General features: G+C 31.7%; 1 protein-coding gene across 4 annotated transcripts in view; it reads left to right on the top strand.

Moving 5' to 3' along the window:
* SBF2 (SET binding factor 2) overlaps positions 1-22,022 on the top strand; it is a 369,201-nt gene that overhangs the window by 148,400 nt on the left and 198,779 nt on the right. For all 4 annotated transcript variants that reach the window (XM_039863556.1, XM_039863554.1, XM_039863555.1 and 1 more), the window contains exon 3: positions 11,346-11,483. In XM_039863556.1, the coding sequence (XP_039719490.1) occupies positions 11,346-11,483 (138 nt within the window). The remainder of the gene's footprint in view (positions 1-11,345; positions 11,484-22,022) is intronic.

Below are 22,022 nucleotides of genomic sequence, written 5' to 3'. Positions count from 1 at the left end.
TTGACTAAATTAGAGAAAATTCATGTCTTTTTTTCTTGGATTTCTGTCAGATTTGTTTCAGGCATTTTGTACATCTTCATTAGGAGCATAAATATTTAGTATTTTATGCCCCCTTGATGAATTGATCCATAGTATCATTGTAAAATTCCTTATCTGTTCTGTTAACATTTTTTGCTCTCTCATGTACATTAATATTAATATAGCCACTCAGCTCTCTTTTGGTTAATGTTAACATTAGGACACTGGTTTTCCATCCTTTTTTTTTTTTTTTTTAAACTCTTGGGCCTTTATAAAGTTTTTCTTGCAAGCGGCATGTAGTTGGGTCTTTTTTTATCCAGTTTCAATATCTTTGCCATTTAATGTGTATATTAATATGGTTAGGCTTGAGTCTGTTATTTAGCGTTTTGTTTTCCATTCATCTCATTGGTCTTTTCCTTTATTTTCTGCTTTCTTTTAGATTTAATTATTTTTCTTGATTATTTTATTTCTTTTGTTGGGTTATTAGTTTTAACTCTATCATTTCTTGGGCTTACACATCTTTAACATATAGTGTATTTAACTTATCACACTCTACCTTCAAGTGATACTATACCACCTTTCCTATTATATATGAACCATACAGTACTACTGTACTCTTTCATTTTCCTATCTCAACTTTTGTGCTATTGTTGACATACATTTTACTTTTGTATATACTATAAACCCATGTGCCAATGTTATTTTTGTTCATATAATCAATCATCTTTAAAAGAGAGTAAAATAATAAGAAAAAATTGTATGTATTTTCTTATGTAGTTAATACTTCTGGTGCTCTTTATTGTCTTGTAGAGATTCATATTTTTCATCTGGTATTGTTCTTGGCCATTATTCCTTCAAATGTTTGTTTGTTTTTCTGTTTCTCTTCCTAACTTCTTCAATTCTTATTACTCATATATTAGGTTGCTTGAGGTTTTCCCAGAGCTCACTGAAATCATTTCATTTTGGAGGGTTCTTTTTTTCTCTATATATTTCATTTTAGTTAATTTTTATTAGTGTAATTTCAAGTTTCTAGTCTTCTATAACATTTAATCCATTGTTCATCCCATCAAATTTTTTTTATCCTCATCTGTAGTTTTCGTCTTTAGAAGTCTGAGTTTTTTATATTTTTCATGTCTCTAACTTTTTCAATATATGGGAATCAGTTATAGTAACCTTTGTTATGTCTTTTTTCTGCTCATTCTAATATCTCTGTCATTCTAAATCAGTTTTGATCGATTTTTCTCCTCATTATTGGTTGTCTTTCTTCTTTGCAGCCCTGTTAATATTTAATAGAATGTTCAGATGGTAGGAATAGGCACTTTTCTCAGCCATGCTTAAATGATAGGCACTGTTTTCTCTAATGTTTTTAGATGGCTCTTTGGGCAGCCTCACGTAGTTTCCTCACACATGCACTGATCAGTAAGTACCCTGCCAAAATCATGAGAGGAACCTTCTGCAGATCTTTCACGTTCTTTCTCTGTGCAGCTCTCTCTTCTCTGGTGTTCTGTCCTAAGAACTGTAGCTGCCATGGCCTCCAAAGAGTCTTTACTCTGTCTCCTTATCTAGGGAGTCTTCTAAGCTTTGATTCTGTTTCTCCTCCCTCCACTATAGCCTGTAAACTCTTGCAAGGCAGGAAACAGGGCCAGTAGTAGAACTCACATTGTTTCCTTTCAGGATCTTTTTCCTTCATTGCCTGATATCCAGTACCTTGCAAACTATTATTTCACACATTTTTGTCTAGTTTTTTAAGGTGGTTCAGTGTGCAGGGTAGAAATGAGAGTCCAAAGTGAGAGTTATCTCTCTATATTAATTTTATAATTTATTATTTTGTTGTATTCCTCTGTTCCTTATGGTGATTTTTTAGTTGGTCCTCCTCCGTTTTCCAGGTTATATAATCATATCATTGGCAAATAATGATTTTACTTTTCAAATTTTGTATCTTTAATTTTTTTTCTCTTGTGTAATTGCCTCAGCTAATATGTTCAGTAAATAATATCAGAGGTAGTGGAACTCATTATATTATTTATAAGAAAAAATGAACTCCATAATTTTTTAAAAAATGTTATGGTATCTCTCTTGTTCTGTAACTGTTCTTTGTTGTATTAAACTTCTCCTCTTAATGGTTTTGAAGCCTTCATTCTCCTGTTTTTGAAGTGTTTTCTCTTTGCATTGTATTTATGACCACAGAGTTCCTTTCTCCTCTATAATTGGTGACTGTTTTCTCTAATGTTTTTAGTATATACCTGGTGTCTCCTATTCCTTGTCTTCCCCAGGAATTTGTAGTGTAAACCAGTTTTCTGCTTCCAAAATCTTAACATTTTAAACCTGTTGTTACTTCCTTTCACATTACTTTGCTGTTTGTATTTTTTATTGTAATTTTGGAGGGTTTTCAGGTTGTCTTGGAGGTAAACACATTTGCTTCATCTGCCATGCTTAACTGGAAGTCATTAATAATTTTCGTGCCCTTCATATTGGAATTGTTTTAAATTTGTAAATCATCATGTGCAGTTATATTTTTTCAAAATTTTAATGTTAGAAGCTATTCTAAATGTTCATTTTTCACTATGAAAAAATATGCTTTTCGAAATTTTATATTTAAAGCCTTATGTGTAGGACTCTTCATGAGACTGATATGCCAAAATATTAAAAGCATAAGAGGTTAGGTTAGGTCATCCTCTGGCTTTGAGAATGTGTTAAGATTATGAATAGGATCTTTTTTTTTTTTTCCGAGTTACTAATTGCTGATATCAAAGAAAACTGTTGACTTTTATATGTTCTTATATCTGCCTGCATACTAACCTCTTATTAGTTCAGTATTTAGACAATGTTTGGATTCTTTAGGCACACAATCATATTATCTTATACATAGTAAAAGTGTTGTTATATTGTTGAGGACAATGTAATGTTGTGAAGCAGTAATAAAATATCTCAATGCAAATTTCTACTAAAAATAGTAGTGGTGATCTATTTAAATTAAGCTTCATTTAAAGCAAATTGTTTTGGGTAGTCTTTTTTAAGTATATTTCATCAAAAGCTGCCCACTAAAATTAGGCACATATATATGATACCCATTATTTTATGATAATAAAACATTGGAGAGTTTCCTAAATCTTGAACTGGCTTCTCTTCCAAAGTCTTATGACTACAGTGTTTTCTTTGAACATTCTCTGAATGTTTTCTTTGAAAAATATCTGTTTATGGTAATGTCAGCACACACCTGACATTACCATGCCCTGACTTGGCAACAGATTTCAGTCTCTTAAACTTTCTGTTACTTTATTTTGCAAATTAGTTTTCCTTTGGTCAGAATATTGCTATTTGTAATCACTACTTTTCTTTTCTCTTTAGAAAGCTGTCTGCAAAACAAAATAATTTAGGGGTTGCCTAACCTTTAAAAGGAATTCAAGGGTAATTAAACATTTTTGTGCTCATTTTGGTGGTGCTCTACAAAACCAGTTCCCCTTCCTTAAGAAAATAATGAGACATGCCTGGAAAGATTTATAAAATACCGTGCTTATCCCTTCATTAGGTATTTAAAAAACTATAAACACCATAAATGACGAACAGTGTGGGATTGGTTAAATTATAGTACTTAATGTATACCTATATGATGGTGTAATATTCGGTCATTAAAAATTAATTTTCTTAAAAGTATGTGAGTACATGGGAAAATGTGCATATTACAGAAGGTGGAGACAAACAGGACTCATAACCGTATATGTAATATATTCCCTTTTATATAAATACTGTGCATATCCACAGATAAATGTTACAAGGAAAGGTTTCATGTTAAATTTTTTTAAATTTTTTCCTAATTTTTTACCATGAATTTGTATTAACATAAAATAATATCCAATTATAAATACAATTCATCAGTGAAAAACAGTTCCTAGAGATAGAGACTAAATTCTAGTCCTGCCTTTGTTGCATACTAGCTAAATGGCCTAAACATCTCATAGCATTGGTTTAGTCATTTGTAAAATGAGTTTTATAAGATACAGTTATATAGTGTTTCACAAATAGGAGGAATTATTGGCACTTTTGTTTGCAAATAGGTGGCCTGTTTGCAAGTGATCGCCTTCATACATTTGGGCAATTAAAGAAACAAGCAAATAAACAAAGTTGGTATTTGTGTTGCATTAATATGTGGAGTCTAGTAGTATCCATCATTTCTAACCTTGCAACCTCAAAGTGTCATTTGTTTCCAGGTTATAACAAGAGCTTAAAGAAAACTGGAGCTGAACAAAGACCTATAACACCCTGAAAAGGAATCCTCATATTGAGCATGTTTTGTGTGAAAGGGTGAGGGTCATGTGGAAGGGAGTAGTCAAAAACAAGTTGTTCCATGTACACTCATGTATGTTTGAAAACAATATCATTTGTCAGCTTATATCGTATTTTCATTGATAATACCACTCTAAATATATGTTTTTCAGTGACTTGAAAAAGGGGGGCAAAATATAGGCTAGTCAGTTATGACAGTCAATTCTAAACACTTTTGCACCTGTGATAGCATTTTTTTTTTCTGTTTGCCAGTAAAGACACTGGGGAGAGCAAAATCCTGGTTTTATCCTGTTTGTTTAATGCTTATCATTCTGCTTACTATCTTTTAGTGCCTACTCTGTTTCCAGCTGTCTAAATATTCTCTCACATTCCTGTCAGAAATATGACTTGAGCTCAGGTTCAAGAATTGTAGTGTCCACTCCCTCATTGTTTATTACTTCCTCAGCACACTTTTAGTTAAGATTTGAAATTGTCGAACAAGCTAGCATGTTTAAATTTCAAATCCAAATCTTATGCTGACTACTTCTCATTAAATAATAGGGTCATCTCCTGATACCCAAAATTCTGTTATTATTTAATCTTATGATACAGTGAATTTGAAAAGTAAACATTTAACTGAAGGTTAAATTTCTTTTCATCTTTCAAAAAAAACATTTCTATAAACTCAATTATGAGAGTTATTGTTTACTTTCTGAATATTTGTATATTTTCATTTGAGAATGCAACATCCAGTTTTCTATGGAGTATATTCTAATGATATTTCTTAGTGCATAGTATAAAAATTCCTTTATATAGCTCTGATTTAAGAGTTAAATAAGGGATCTCATGTGTAACCAATGTCTAGTTGACTAGACATTGACAGCCTCTTTGTGAAAATTTAGTAAAAAAATCTGACCAGGCCTACCATGAATTACTATTACTATCTTAGTTGTGGTCACATTAAGCTTCGTTTTGAAGAAGTACTTATTAAGTCTGAAAAATGATCTTTGGAATTTCCCAAAAGTTTTACTGTTAATACTTTTTTTAAAAATCAGCATTCAACAGAATTCCTGTTATAACATAAATTTACTGAAATGAGGCCATTTAATTAACTAAGGAAGCCTTACTACCTAAATTCTCATATTCTCCTTCTGGATGTTATGTGTTTATTATTTTCTATTGGAAGAAACAATTTTCTTATTGGTGTTTTTTTTAAAGGGATACTTTTAATTTTTTTAAATATAAACTTGGACAATAAAATGTGACTGTGAGTTGTAAATTTATAGATGTGGATGAATGTCTTGGGAAATATTAAGAGTGAATGTTATTCAGAGAACCTTCTGCAATATTTTACTTTCAAAGATCATTCAAATTAGTCACAATAATACCGTGGACATTTTTGGTTATTCTGTAATTTTTTACTATATTTTGTATATCTGTAAAGCATTTGAGAAAAGTGGGCATGTTAAGAATTGCTTTTTCTAGTTTTAAGTAGCAAAATATCTGCTTATTTAAATAATAGATTTATAAGCTTTTCAAAGTTATTTGGCTATTTGTGAACTCTCCTCTGGTTTGAGATGTATATTTGATAGAATTGGAACTAACATAAAGAGATTTAGTTTAATCCTTATTGGAAACCTTTAGTTTCATTTAAATTTTGTGAAAATATGTAGTTGTCATTTTGTGGTGTATAGCTTTTCATACCATTTACCAAGACTCATGAGCAGCTAATGATAATGAATGACAGACCTCTAAGAGAATATCATTTGCTATTAATTTACAGAACAGATTCTGAATTACTTTGTATCAGAAGATTTCTTTGTTGAACAAGTAGAACTGATGATGCAGGCTCTATAAATCATATTATTTTATAACCCAAGCTGTCTCCTGATTTCGAAACTGATTAAAACTCATTTTAGAAAAATGTACTTAATTTAGGAAAGAAGTTTGTTGAGAGAGAAAATAAGAAGATTCTGAAAGAAACTTCTGGGTTTTGTTGTAACCTCGCTAAACTCCCCAGTTCTACCAAGGATTATACTTTTCTGCTACCCAAGTAGCTTAAGGCAAGGCTAGTTACATGCTAATACCCATTTCATTAGAATAGCAGGTCTTATGCTTTTGGGTCTCACACTCCATACTGTCACAAATTATTGAGGATCCTCAAGGAGTTTTGTTCTTGTAGTTCTGTCTATTTGTTTATGTATTAGAAATTACAGCTAGAAAATTTTAAGTCATTTATTCATTTAAAAATAACAATAAACCATTGCCTATTAAATAGCACACTTTTATGAAAAAATAAGATTTCAAAAACAAAAAGTAGGGAAAAGAGTGGTATTGCTTTATTGTAAGTATCATTGATACCGGCTTAATAAAAGACAGATATATATATATATATATATATAGTTTTCATACCTGCTTCAGCTTTCAAGCTCTTGCAGTATTTTGTTTTGGTTAAAGTATATGGAAAAAATCAGGTCTCATAAGTATGTAGTTGGATAAAGGAGTATTTTAATAACCTTTTCAGATAATTGTAGAAACTTATTTGATACCACACCAAAATTTAATAAATAGTCATTTCTTAAAGGTTAGTTGCAGTGTGGAATCTATGTAAACATATCAGCGAACTTTTATATTGTGTTACATTAAAATCTGTTGGTCTGGTAGAATTTTTCATTCTGCAGAGAAATTGTGAACATGTTTAAGGTCTCTATCCAAATGTAGGAAACCATCCAAATCTTAATTTTTTTGATGTCATTTTAGATTGAGTCAATGAGGCAATGAAAGGAGGGACAGGTTTTATTTTATTTTATTTTATTTTATTTTATTTTATTTTATTTTATTTTAGGAGAGACAAGTTTTAGAAAAATTGATACATAAGAAGAAAGAAACTGTTATAGATATGATGATAGAAACTGAGGTTAGAAACAAGGGGGTAATAATCGTAATTACTAATACATCACTAAATTATTCACCAGAGGCTATTCTGAGCACTTTGCATATGTTAATTTATGTACATGTTTCAAAATTAGAAGCAGGTAAGTACTAATATTCTACCTTTTGTAGATGAGAAACTGAGGCTCTGAGAGATTAACAAAATTGCTCAAGATTACAATTATTAAGCAGAAGGTAATCTGGCACAGAGAGCTGCTGTATTGGTGAGCCCAATTCTATTTCTGTTCTTTCTGTTGAACATTACTTCTAATCAAGATACCTTTTTTCTTCTGATTTGTAAAAAAGATTTTACTTTTTAGAGCAGTTTTAGATTCACAGCAAAATTGAGCAGAAAGTACAGAGTTCCCATATATTCTCTATTACAAAACACAGCTTCCCGTACTATTACCATTCCCTACCACAGTGGTATATTTGTTACAACTGATGGATGAACCTACATTGGTTGACACGTCATTATCACCTGAAGTCCATAATTTACATTAGAATTCACTCTCGGTGTTGTACATTCTATGGGTTTCGACAAATGGGTCATAATTTGTATCCACTGTTATAGTATCATACAGAATAGTTTCACTGCCCTAAAAATCTTCTGTGTTCTGTCTATTCATGTTTTTACCACACCCTTAACCGTAGGCAACCACTAATGTTTTTACTGTCTCCATAGTTTTGTATTTTCCAGATTGTCATGTAGTTGGAATCATACCATATGTAGCCTTTCCGGATTGGTGCCTTTCACTTAGTAATATGCACTTAAGGTTTCTCCATGCCTTTTCATGGCTCCATAGCTTATTTCTTTTTAGTGCTGAATAATCTTCGATTGTGTGGATGTGCCAGTTTATTTGTCCATTCACCTACTGCAGGACATCTTGGTTGCTTCCAAGTTTTGGTAATCATGAATAAAGCTCCTATAGGTTTTTGTGTGAACATGTTTTTGACTACTTTGGGTAAATACCAGGGAACACAATTGCTGGATCATGTGCTCTGAGTATGCTTAGTTTTGTAAGAAAGTGCCTCACTTTCTTCCATAGTGTCTGTACCATTTTGCATGAATGAGAGTTCCTGTTGCTTGACATCCTTGCCAGCATTTTAGTGTTGTCAGTGCTTTGGATTTGGCCATTCCATTAGGTGTGTTGTAGTATCTTGTGTTTTTATTTGCGATAATCTAATGACATATGATGTTGAACACCTTATATGCTTATTTGCCTTCTGTATATTTTTGTTGGTGAAGTGTCAGTTCAGATCTTTTGTCCCTTTTTAAATTGGGTTGTTCATTCTGTTATTATTGAGTTTTAAGAATTCTTTACATATTTTAGATGACATTATCAGAAGTCTTTTCAAATATTTTTTTTCCCAGCCCTTGGCTTGTCTTCTCATTTTTTTGACAATATCTTTCACAGAGCATAAGTTTTAATTTTAATGAAGCATAGCTTATCAATTATTTAGTTCATAGATTGTGCTTTTGGTGTCATATCTAAAAAGTCATTCAAACCCAGGGTTATCTAGATTTTCTACTGTGTTAACTTCTAGGAGTTTTATAGTTTTATGGTAAAAATGTTTTACTTTTAGGTGTATAATCCACTTTGAGTTAATTTTTGTGAAGGGTGAGAGGTTTGTGTCTAGATTTATTTTCTTGACTGTAAATATCTAGTGGGTCCATTATTATTTGTTGAAAAGACTGTCTTTTCTCTACTGTATTTTCTTTGCTCATTTGTCAAAGTTTGGTTGATTATATTTGTATGGTCTATTTCTGGGCTCTTTATTCTGTGTGATTGATTTATTTGTCTCTCAGCAATACCGTACTGTCTTAATTATTGTAGCTTTATAGTAAATCTTCAAGTTGGATAGTGTCATTCCTCTGACTTTGTTCTTTTCCTTCAGTATTGTGTTGGCTGTTTTGGTTCTTTTGTCTCTCCATATAAGCCTTAAAATCAATATCCACAAAATAACTTCCTGGGATTTTGATTTGGGATTACATTTAATCTATAGATCAAGATAGGAGGAACTGGCACTTACCAATATTGAGTCTTCCTATCCATGAACATGGAATCTCTCTCATTTTAGTTCTTTGATTTCTTTCATCAGAGTTATGTAGTTTTCCTCATATATAGATCTTTTATATATTTTATTAGATTAGCATTTTATTTGGGGGGGGCGCTAATGCATTTCATCTCATTTCAAGGGGGTGCTAATGTAAATGATATTGTATTTTTTATATTAAATAAATCTTGTTCATTATTGGTATATTAACCTTGTGTCCTAGAACCTTGCTATAATTGCTTATTACTTCCAGGTGGATTATTTTTTGTCAATTCTTTCAGATTTTCTACACAAACATTCTTTTTGAAAAGATTTGGGGAGAGAGGACATCCTTACCTTGTTTATAATCTTAGGAAGAAATCTTCTAGTTTTTTACTGTTAAGTATGATGTTAGCTGTAGATTTTTAAAAAATAAATGTTCTTTATCAAGTTAAGGAACTTCCCCTCCATTCTTAGTTTGCTGAGAGTTTTTGTCATGGATAGGTGTTGAATTTTTTGAAATGCTTTTTCTGCATCTATTGATATGATTATATGATTTTGGGTGGTTTAGCTTCTTGATATTAGTTGATTTTCAAATATTGAACCAACCTTGCAACCTAGAATAAATCTTACTTTGTTGTAGTATATAATACTTTTCATACATTGTTTAATTTGATTTGCAAATGTTTTGTTGAGGATTTTTGCATTTGTGTTCACGAGAGTTATTGGTCTGTAGTTTTCTTGTTAATTTATTTTTCTGTTATTGTTATTTAGGGTAATGCTGCCTTCATAGAAAGAGTCTGGAAGTATTTCCCTTGCTTCTGTCTTCTGGAAGAAGATTGTAGAGAATGGTGTAATTTCTTCCATAAATACTTGGTAGAATTCACTAGTGAACTTATTTGGCCTGATACTTTCAGTTTGGGAAGGTTATGAATTATCAATTCAATTTCTTTAATAGATATAGCTTATTCAGATTGTCTGTTTTTTCTTTTGTGAGTTTTATCAGGTTGTGTCTCTCCAAGAATTGGTCCATTTCATCTAGGTTATCAAATTTGTGGACATGGAGTTGTGCATAGTATTTCTTTCATATTTTTTTGCCATCTGTGGGATGATTTCTGATAGTAATTTGTACCTACTCTCTTTTTTTCTTAGTTAGCCTAGCTAGAGGTTGGTCTATTTTAATGATATTTTCAAAGAACCAGCTGTAGGTCTTGTTAACTTTATCTATTGAGTTTCCATTGTCATTTCACTCATTTCTGTTCTAATTTAAAAAACTTTTTCCTGCTTTAGATTTAATTTGCTCTTTTTTTTCTAGTTTCCTAAGATAGAATTTTAGATTATTGATTTTTATTTTCTAATATTTGTATTCAATGTTATACATTTCCCTGTAAGTACTGCTTTTGCTGAAGCTCACAAATATTGATAAGTTGTATTTTTATTTTCATTTAGTTAAAAATATTTTAAAATTTATTTTGAGATTTCACCTTTACCCATGTTTATTTAGAAATGTATTGTTTAATCTCGAAGTATTTTTGGAATTTTCCAACTGTTTTTCTGTTACCGATTTCTAGTTTAATTCTACTGTGGTCTAAGAGCATACATTGTATGATTTCTATTTTTTTAAATATCTTAAAGTGTATTTTATAGCCCAAATGTGGTCTGTCTTGATGAACAAGATATCTTTTTTTCATTGTACTGAATTAAAGACTCTTAGATTAATGAAGAAATTTAAAAATAATTCTGTATTCCATCAGTGATAGAGACTTAGAACTTTGTCTTTAGCTTACTTTATTATTTGTTATAATGGGAGAAAGTCTCACATTTGGTGCTCTTTTCCCATGTATGCTAACCTGTGTTTCAGAATGAGTCATATCTGGAAAATTTAGGCTATTCTCATAAAATGTTTATGCACATTAGTGAAGGTGTTCTACATTATAAACCTGTACATGTTTTTTTATATTAGCTGAAGTAACATGACACATCAGTTGGAAAGTTTTTAAATGAGGGGGAGGCATTTAACATTTCTGAGAGATTTGTAAAAATAAATTTTCATTATATTTTTAAAATGTGACAATTTTTTTTTCTATCCCCTTTAGTTTTGTCAGCCCAGCGGGTGGCAACTGTCCAGAGAAAGGAAGCAGCCAACATTTTTTGTGGTGGTCCTGACAGATATTGACTCAGATCGACATTACTGCTCATGCCTAACCTTCTATGAGGCAGAGATCAATCTTCAGGTACAACAACTTTTTCTAACATGAGAAATGCAATCAGAAAGGGACCAGCGATTAGGAATCCTTTTTTTTTTTTTTTTTTAATGCCATATTTGTTTTTATTAGAACTGCTAGTATGAGTTCTGTGGGTTACTTTAAAAATACTGAATTACTATATTGTTAAGAGCAAGAAGAAAAGTTACATGCAAGTTTAATTGTTCTCTTCTAAAATATTGATTGTAATCTGAATACTTCTAAAAATAGCATATCTTTGAATTGGTTTATTAAGAATATTTGTGTCCTTTTATGGTGAACCTATAATTTTCCCGTCAGTCTTCTTCTGAGGTGGTCTTTCAGGATCATAGAGTATTTAAACAAAATGTTTATAGATGATTTATCACAATCTTTCATATTATCTTTGAAATACCCAAGTAAATGCTAACTCATTACTATTAGTGGTGGTAGCATCAAGATGGTGGAACTGAAATTCATAGGCTAGAACTATAGAAATTAAAAATATTGAATTTTTCAGAGTGTTAGTTGGAGTTCTTAGTTTCAGACAACTGGATCTACTTTCTCTATGCAAAAAAAAAAAAAAGAATTTATGACAACATATTGGATAACTTATGTAATTTCATGGGTGAAGGGCAAGCAGGGAATTGATTCTGGGTACTGGAAACTGCCTGGCTTGGGGCTATTGTAATAGAAACCATACTTTTTCCACCATTTACCACATGGGACTTATGATGTTGGATACCAGACAATATAATTTTCATAGTGCCCTAAAAAATCCTGTCTCTCACATGCAGCCACATTCTCAAATTGTTGACTTCTGCTTTAAGTCTCTTATCAGTTGTTTCCTTGAGATAGTCAGATTGCTTGCAAATCCCACGCCCCAGTAAAGGAATAAGAAAAACCTTTTTTGTTGTTGTTATTTATTTGTTTGTTTGTTGTGTTTTCAAGGCTCTGTAGTCTAAGAAAGAAACTATAAAAGAATTTGGTTCAGTAAACCAATTTGCATTGTTTTTTATACTTTCTGCTACATACAGGTAAATGAGTAACACCAACAGGGAAAAGGATTAGCTTGCTTTCTGAAATGACTTCACAAAGGAACATTTGTTGTTTTGTTTACTTTAATTAAATTCCAACATCTGAATTTTCTAGATGCAGAAATCAGATTTTCAGTACAAGAGGAGACAAATCACCTTTCATGATTTGTCTCACATTATCTAAGTTCATTAGACTGATGCATTAAAACCAACATGCTAGTTTATTAACTTACAGTGATAAGTTAAGAGGTTAAATAGAACAAAATATACATTATCTTGATTATCAGCACATTCTCTCCTCATCATAAGATCTTTATGGGGAGCCATATCAAAATCAGAAAGATTTTGATTGTGGAATTAAACTAAGGAATATTTAATGTCAAATATTTAACACCTGTCAGACTAACACAGCCCATTGTAACTGAAATTAGAGATTAAGTTGTCAATGAGACTAGAATATTTAAAAGTCTATGACTGTAGTCATTTCTGTCCTGAACAGTGTTTGGGTGGATGTTGCCAACAAATAGCTGATCGAATTCCTATTTTGATCAATTCAGTCTAAATAAGAGTGTTCCGTAGTTAACAGCCTCTCTGTCTCTTTTAGGTGACCATTCATTTCTGTCTACGTTGATCTTTAGAATTTAAGTGAGTGCTGAGAATGCAGCATTTTTTTTTAATTTCATATTTTTGAGAGTACTTCCTCACAACTCCCTAGAATTGTCTAATAAAACTAACTCCTTTCTCCTTTACTGCCAGCCCCTATTCCCCAAAGTAAACTAACACAAAAATAATACATTCAGACAGTGGAGAGATGGGGAGGGAGAGGGCGTTCCAGTCCATGATGGCAACATAAGAAGCTCCTGAAATCACTTCCTTTCATGGATGCACTGAATCTACAGCTACACATGGAGCAATTCCTACTTAAAGAAATTCAGAAATAGCTGAACAATTCTTACACATCAAGCAAACGAGAAAATACTCACACTGAAACGTGTAGGAAAAGCTGAGCCAGACTCTCACCATAAACCCCACCCCTGGTTCAGTGACAGGCAATCAGAAAGCAACTTACAACTTCCAGCTTCTTCCTGAGGCACGAAGAGTTTCGACCCAGTATCTATCCCCCAACTACTAAGACTTCCACCGAAAGAATGGGCCCCCAAAACACTTAGCTCTGAAAGCCAATGGGACTGTGTTCATAAGATCTACCAGACTATGAAAAACAAAGAAAGCATTTGTAATGGGTTCGCAAAGATTTGCTGTGGCTGTCCCCTCAAGCTCAGCATGGTGGGAGCAGAGAGAAATGCCCATCTCCCAGTCTTTTTCTGAAAAAGTCCAATTTGCATACTTTAAAAGCTACTGCCTGAGGTTCATGTTTCTTATTTAGCTCACGTCTAGAGGATGATCAAGAGCTCAAGAAAGATTGAATGAAAGGTGTACCTCCTAAAAGAGGCTACTCCTTGAAAATTAAGAGAGATGGTTGCTTTATCTACTGCATAGGAAAAAACACAGAAAGTCCAAGAAAATGAAGAAACAAAGGAGTATTTTCCAAATAAAAGAATAACAAAAACTTCAGAAAAAGACCTTAATGAAATAGAAATAAGTGATTTACCTAATAAAGAATTCAAAATAATATTTATAAAGATGCTCACGTGGCTCAGGAGAAGGATGGATGAACAAAATGAGAATTTCAGCAAATAAATAGAAAATATAAGAAAGTACCAAAAAGAAGTCAGAGCTGAAGAATAAAAAACTGAACTGAAAAATACAGTAGAGGAGTTCAGCAACAGACTAGATGAAGTGGAAGAAAGGATCAGTGAACTTAATGACAGGGCAGTGAAAACCACTCATTTAAAATAGCAAAAAGAAAAAAAGAATGAAAAAGAGTGAAGATAGTTTAAGGTTCTTATAGGACAACATCACACAAACCAATATTCACATTATATGGTTCCTAAGAAGAAGAAGAGAGAAAGAAAGGAAACTTATTTGCAGAAATAATAGCTATAAACTTCCCTAACATGATGAAGAAAACAGACATCCAGATCCAGGAGGCCTAGTGAGTTACAAACAGGATGAACTCAAAGAGACCAACACCAAGACATATAATTACAGTGTCAAAAGTTTAAAAAAGGAAAGAATTTTAAAAGCAGCAAGAGATAACTTGTTTATAAAAGGGAACCCCCGCAAGACAAAGAGCAGATTTTCAGCAGAAATTTGGCAGGCCAGAAGAGAGTGGCTATATATAATGTAAGCGCAGAAAGACAAAAACTGACAACCAAAAATACTTGATCCAGAATGTTGTCCTTCAGAACTGAAAGAGAGATAAAGAGTTTTCCAGACACACAAAAGCTAAAGGACTTCATTACAAGAAATGTTAAAGAGGTTTCTATAAGCTGAAATGAAAGAGTGCTAATTAGTAACAAGAAAGCATATGAAAGTATAAATCTCACTTGTAAAGGTAAATATTTAGAAAATTCAGAAAAATTCAGAAAATCTAATGTTGTAATGGTGAGAGTTAATCACTTAAAAAGCTAGTATGAAGATTGAAAGACAAAAGTAAAAACTAAAATTACAATAATTTGTTAGTGGATACACAAGATAAAAAGATATAAGTTGTAGCATCAATACAGAAGGGAATGTAGAGCTTTAGAATATGTTCAAACTTAAGTTGTTATAAATTTAAAATAGACTTATAATGTTCAGTTGTTTTATATCAACTTCATGGTAACTGCAAAGCAATGGATAATGAAAAAGGAATCTAAGCATACCACACCATAAAATCACCAACTCACAAAGACAGAGAGGAAGAGAGGAAGACAGGAACAGAAGAATTAAAAAAATAGCCAGGAAACAATGAACAATGAACTATCAAGCAATAGTAAGTACATACCCATCAATAATTACTTTAAATGTAAATGGACTAAATTCTCCAATCGAAACACAAAGAGTGGCTGAATGGATTTAAAAAGAGTTACAACTGTATGCTTCCTATCAGAGACTCACATCAGCTTTAAGGACACACATAAACTGGAAGTCAAGGGGTAAAAAAAGATACTGGAAATAAAAGAAAGCTAGGGTAACTATACTTATATCAGACAAAACAGATTTTAAGCCAAAAATCATAAGAGACAAGGAAGGTCATTATATAGTGACAAAGTAGTCAACAAACTAAGAGGATATAACAGTTGTAAATATTTATTCAACCATCATTGGAGCACCTAAATATATAAAGCAAATATTAAGAAGTGTGAATGGAAAAATCAACAGAAGTATGATAATAGTAGAGGACTTCAGTACCCCACATTCAATAATGGATAGATCATATGGACAAAATCAATGAGGAAAATGGTACTTAAGCAGTATGTTAGATCAGATGGACCTAACAGACATATATAGAATCTTCCACTTAACAGAAACAGAATATACTTTCTCAAGTACATTTGGAACATTCTCCAGGATAGATCATATGTTAGGCCACAAAACAAGTCTTAATAAATTTAAGAGTATTGCAATAATATCAAGCATATTTTCTAACCACAAAAGTACGAAACTAGAAATCAATTACAAAAAGAAAACTGGAAAATTCTCAAGTATGTAGAAGTTAAAAAACATGCTCCTGAGCAATCATTGGGTCAACAAGAAACCAAAATAGTAATAAAAAAAAAAAAGCAATAAATGAAAATATGACATACCAAAATTTATGGGATGAAGCAAAAGCAGATATAAAGTAGAAATTTATAGTGATAAACACCTACATAATAAAAAAGAAAGATCTCAAACAACTGAAGTTTACACCTTAAGAAACTAGAAAAAGTAAAGCAAAACCCAGTGTAAGTAGAAGGAAGGAAATACCAAAATCAGAGCAAAAATTAATGAAATAGAGAATAAAAGACCATAGAAAAGAGCAATGAAACTAACTTCTGTTTTTTGGTGAGATAAACAAAATGACAAACCTTTAGCTATGCTCACCAAGAAAAAAGAGAAAGGACTCAGATAAAATTAGAAATGAAAGAGAAGCTATTAGAACTGGTACCACACAAACACAGAGGATCATAAGAGACTATTATGCATAATTACATGCCAACAAATTGGAAACCTAAAAGAAATTAACAAATTCCTGGAAACATATAACTTAACAAGACTGAATCATGAGGAAATATATGAACAGATCAATTAGTAAAAATACTGAATCAGTAGTCAAAATTCTCCTACCAAAGAAAAGTCCAGGATCATACGGCTTTACCTGTCAGTTCTACCATACATATAAAGAAAAATTAATACCAATCCTTCTCAAACTCTTCCAAAAAACAGAAGACGAGGGAATACTTCCAAACTATTTTATAAGGCCAGCATTATCCTGATAACAAAACTAGACAGGGATGCCACAAGAAAAGAAAATACAGGCAAGTATCCCTGATGAACATTAATAAATGGAAAGATATTCCATGCTAATGGATAGGAAGAGTTAATAATGTTAAAAATGTTCATAGTACTCATAGCAATCTTCAGATTCAGTGTAATCTCTATCAAAATTCCAATGGCATTTTTTATAGAAATAGAACAAATAATCATAAAGTTCATGTGGAACCACAAAAGACCCCAAATAACCAAAGTAATGTCAAGAAAGAATAATAAAGTTGGAGTCATCACACTTCCTGATTTTGATGAGTATTATAAAGCTATAATAAGCAAAACAATATGGTATTGGTATAAAAACAGACACACGCCTCAGTGGAACGGAATATAGAGCCCAGAAATAAACCCGTGCGTATATGGTCAATTAACTTGTGACAGAGGAATCAAGAATATAGAATAGTGAAAAGATAATCTGTTTAATAAGTTATGTTGGGGAAACTGGACAGCCACATGCAAAAGAATGAAACTGGACACCTCTCATACACCATACACAAAAATAAATTCGAAGTGGATTAAAAGCTTGAATGTAAGATGAAACCCAGTAACTCCTAGAAGAGCACTTAGAGAATAAGCTCCTTGATGAAGGTCTTGGTGATGAATTTTTACATTTGACACTAAAAGCAATGGCAATAAAAGCAAAAATAAGTGATACTACATGAAACAAAAAAGCTGCTGCAAAGCAAAGGAAACCATCAACAAATCAAAAGGCAATAAACAGAACGAGATAAAATATTGGCAAATCATTTATCTAATAAGGGGTTAATACCTAAAATACATAAAGAATTCATATAACTCAATAGCAAAAAAAAAAAAAATCTGCTTAAAAAATGGGCCTTGAATAGAGTTTTTTTCTAAAGAAGACATATAAATGACAAACAGGTACATGAAAAGGTGCTCAACATCAGTAATCAGGGAAATGCAAATCAAAACCGCAATGAGATATCACCTAATACCTTTTAGAATTGCTGTCATTAAAAGGCAAGAAGTAAGTATTGGCAAGGTTGTGGAGAAAAGGGAACCTTGCACACTCTTGGTGAAAATGTAAATTGGTCCAACCACTATGGAAAACATTATGGAGGTTCCTCAATGAATTACAAATAGGACTACCATAAGATTCAGCAATCTTGCTTTTTAGTATATATCCAAAGGAAATGAGAACAGGATATCAAAGAGATATTTTTACTTCCATGTTCATTTCAGTATATTCACAATAGCCAAAGGATGGAAGCAGCCTAAGTGTCCATCAGCAGTTAAATGGATAAAGATGTGATGCACGCGCACACACACACCCACCCCCCCCCAATATTACAACCATGAGAAATCCTGTTTATGATAACATGCATGGATCTTGAGGGCTTTATGCTAATTGAAATAAGCCAGAGAAAGACAAATAGTGCATGGCATCATTTATATGTAGAATCTTAAGGAAAAAAGTCAAACTCATAGAAATAAAGAATAGAATAGTGGTTGCTAGGGGCCGAGGGGTTGGGGAAATAGGAAGAGATTGGGGGAAATAGAGAGAGATTGGTAAAACGGTACAAAGTTTTAGCTGTAAGATGAATAGGGCCTGAGAATCCATAGTAAAGCATGGTGACTATGGTTGATAACACTGTATTGTATAATTGAAATTTACTAAAAGAGTAGATCATAAATATTTTCATCCAAAAAAAAAAAAAAGTTAAAAATGTGAGGTGATGGATGTGTTAATTAACTGGATGGTGGGAATCCTTTCACAATGTATCCTTATATCAAATCGCCACTCCAAATATCTTACAGTTTTTTCAGTTATACCTTAAGAAAGAAAAAATAAAGATAATATAGCAGGTGTAAAGAGGTTTTAGGAATTCTTTTCAGACTTTTTATTTGGAAATAGTTTTAAACTTACAGAAATGTTAAAAGACAGTAACAAACATCTATATACTTTTTACCCATATTCACCTATTTTTAATATTTTGCCCCATTTTTATCATAAATAATATTCTTTATTATTTTTAATAGCTCTCTCTTCATCCATATTCTCTCTTTCTCTTTTCATACAAACATAATTTTTTTGAACCATTTGAGATAAATTTGCATGTGTCATCTCTTTGTCCTAAAATCTTCAGTATATTTCATAGGAATAAGTATGATCTCTTACATAAACATAGTATGGTTATCAATCATAGGAAATCTAACATCAGTTTAATACTTTAATCTTCCATCCATATTTCAGTTTTGTCATTTAACCTAATAATGTCCTTTATAGCCCTTTTTTGTCCCTCTTTCCCATCACCATGCAGTTTAAAATCATATATTGCATTTAATATCATTTCTGTTTTCTCTTTTCATCTGCAATAGTTGCTAAGCCTTCTTTGTCTTAAGACATTGACATTTTTGAATAATGCAGGTCCCCATTCTCCTTTTTAATAGAATGCTTTATTTATTTTTTTTCTGATGTCTCTCATCTTTACATTTAGGTTATATATCAACAATTGGAATACTACAAACATTTGGAATACTATGTTCCTTCTAAGGGTGTCATTCTTAGAGTACACATCTGAAAGTACACAGTATCTATCTGCCTTCCATTGATGATGTTAATTTTGCATACTTGTTGAAGTGATTGTCAGATATCTTCATTGTATAGTTGCTTTTTTGTTTTTTTTGCTTGCAGCTAATAAGCAAGACATTTTAAGGAGACACTGTATAACTGCAAATATTCTATTACTCATTAATCATGCCCCCCCTAGATTTAGCATTTAGTGAAGATTCTTACCTGTGCCAATTTTTATAATGATAGTTGCAAAATGATGATTTTCCAGTTCTGTATACACTCTACCTTTATCTGTCAGTAGCTGACATTTTATTAAAAACAAAGTGCATTCCCATCTTGTCTAAGATATACTCATATGTTCCAGTTTCTTTTTTCTTCAATGATATATAATTAATAGTTTTCCTTGTTTTAATGCACAAATTATCCTAGATTTGACCAGCAGGCACCCCTTCAGTTTTGTCTCTGTATTCTTTTGACAAGGCCCCATTATTTTTTTAAAGTTTTGGGTTTTTTTTAGCTTTCTGTCATAAGCCGATTCAGGCTTATCTTATTCCTTCCCTTCCTCAGCCTTGAAATTAGTCATTTTTCCCAGGAGCCTTGGCACGTTTGAGTATGGAATGATATTAGAAATCAAGATGTGTTCTTGTTTATTTGGAATCAGTGTTTAAAAAATTATTGTTTTTAGCTCAGACATTTTCTCATTTGCCATTTTAAGTTGACCAAAAACTATAATTTATTTAGATTTTACAAAATCAATTTATGGAAGGTTAGTTTGCTTCTTATGAATGTCCCCAAAATTCTGAAAATAGAAATGTTATAACAATTCTGGCTCCTGTATAATTGTGTTTAAATGTCAGGTACTAGCCAGAATGGCGTGACTGTTTTCTGTGCTCGGAACAGAAAATTAATGATTTTTTTTTTTTTTTTGAAATTGATCCAAAAAAAAAAAATGGTACAAACAAGGATGTAGAATATGAAAAAAGAATGAAAACCCAGATGATGTTCTTTCTAGGTCATCATTAATGTTCCTATTTTTGTTCTAAGCAGTTAACAATGTTGTTTTTTAAAAATGTTTTTATTTTATTTTTGGATCATAACATCAGTTCAAAAGTAGATCTTTTAATTCTTGTTTGGTGTGAATTACTTCATGCCAAATATACTATGACACATTATTTGGAAGCCTAAACGAGGAGGAACCTAGGGATACACACCAGTGAAAGTATAATTGTGCAACTTTAAAAATGTTGACTTTTATCTCTCCAAGATTACAGTACACTGTCAAAAGTCACAAGCAAAAGTTTGGCATAAAACTTTTGATAATATATTTCCAAAATTATTCAACTAGGCAACATAATTGTAAATTTTTTAAGTAATTAATAAATTATGTGAGATTTTTTATGGTTTATATTTTAAAATTGATAGGCCTATCTAAATTTTTTATTTATTTGTATCGTTTTAAAGTCTTTAATGTTTTTTAAAGTGTTTATGAACCAATAACAATGAATAATAATGATGCAATTTGCAATAAAAACATTTGGTATGTCAGCAAACACAATGTCAAAGAGGGGAGGTTATGAATGAAGTAAAGCGAAGAATAAAGAGGGAGGTATATAGCAGGCATGAGATATGTTTCTTCATCTCAGTTCACTTAAAATCTAGCCTGGGAAGCAAACCCAAAACCAAAACGTAAGTATCAAGATATTCTAAAGTACTGTATGCTAGAACCAGTTCAATGAAAGAGTTAATAATTGAAGACAGGGTAACTGGAATAAGTTTTACAAAGTTTAAAGGACTTAGTGGACATTTAAAACACAAAAGCAAAGACTTAGACTAAGGGAAAGAAAAAAGGGCAATCCAGATAAAAAGCTTATAAATAGAAAAAAAGATTTTAGTGCTTATGATATGTTGAAGGCTTGTCATGTTCCAGGCACTATGTTAAAAGTTTTACACCACTTTAATTCAGTTTAATTTATATGTAGTTTATTTTACTTTCTCCTCACAAGAACACCACTTGGTATGTTTTAACATTGTTATTATTTTTTGTTTATTTTATTTTTTTGTAACAAGTTTTTAAAATTAAATTTGTTGGGGTGACATTGGTTAATAACATTAAATAAGTTTCAAGTGTACACGTCTATAATACATCATCTATATAATTGCATTGTGTGCTCACCACCCATCATTTAGTCTCCCTCCGTCACCATATATTTGACCCCCTTTACCCTCTTTCTACCACCCGCCAGTCCCCTTTCCCTCTAGTAATCTTTATATTGTCTCTGTCTATGAGTTTGTTTGTTTTGTTTGTTCATTTGTTGCTTTTTGTTTTATATCCTATGTATGAATGAAATCACGTGTTTCTTGTTTTTCATTCTGACTTTTTAGCATGATACTTTTAAGATTCATTCATGTTGTTGCAAATGGCAGTATTTTATCCTTTCTCATAACTCAGTAGTATTTTATTATATATATGTACCACATCTTCTTTATCCAGTCTTCCATTAAAGGATACTTAAGTTGTTTCCATGTCTTGGCTACCATGAATAATGCTGTAATGAACATAGAGGTATA

Source organism: Pteropus medius, unplaced genomic scaffold, assembly GCF_902729225.1.
Source record: "Pteropus medius unplaced genomic scaffold, Ma_sr-lr_union100, whole genome shotgun sequence".
Lineage (NCBI taxonomy): Eukaryota > Metazoa > Chordata > Mammalia > Chiroptera > Pteropodidae > Pteropus > Pteropus medius.
This window is presented reverse-complemented; position numbering and strand designations above follow the sequence as displayed.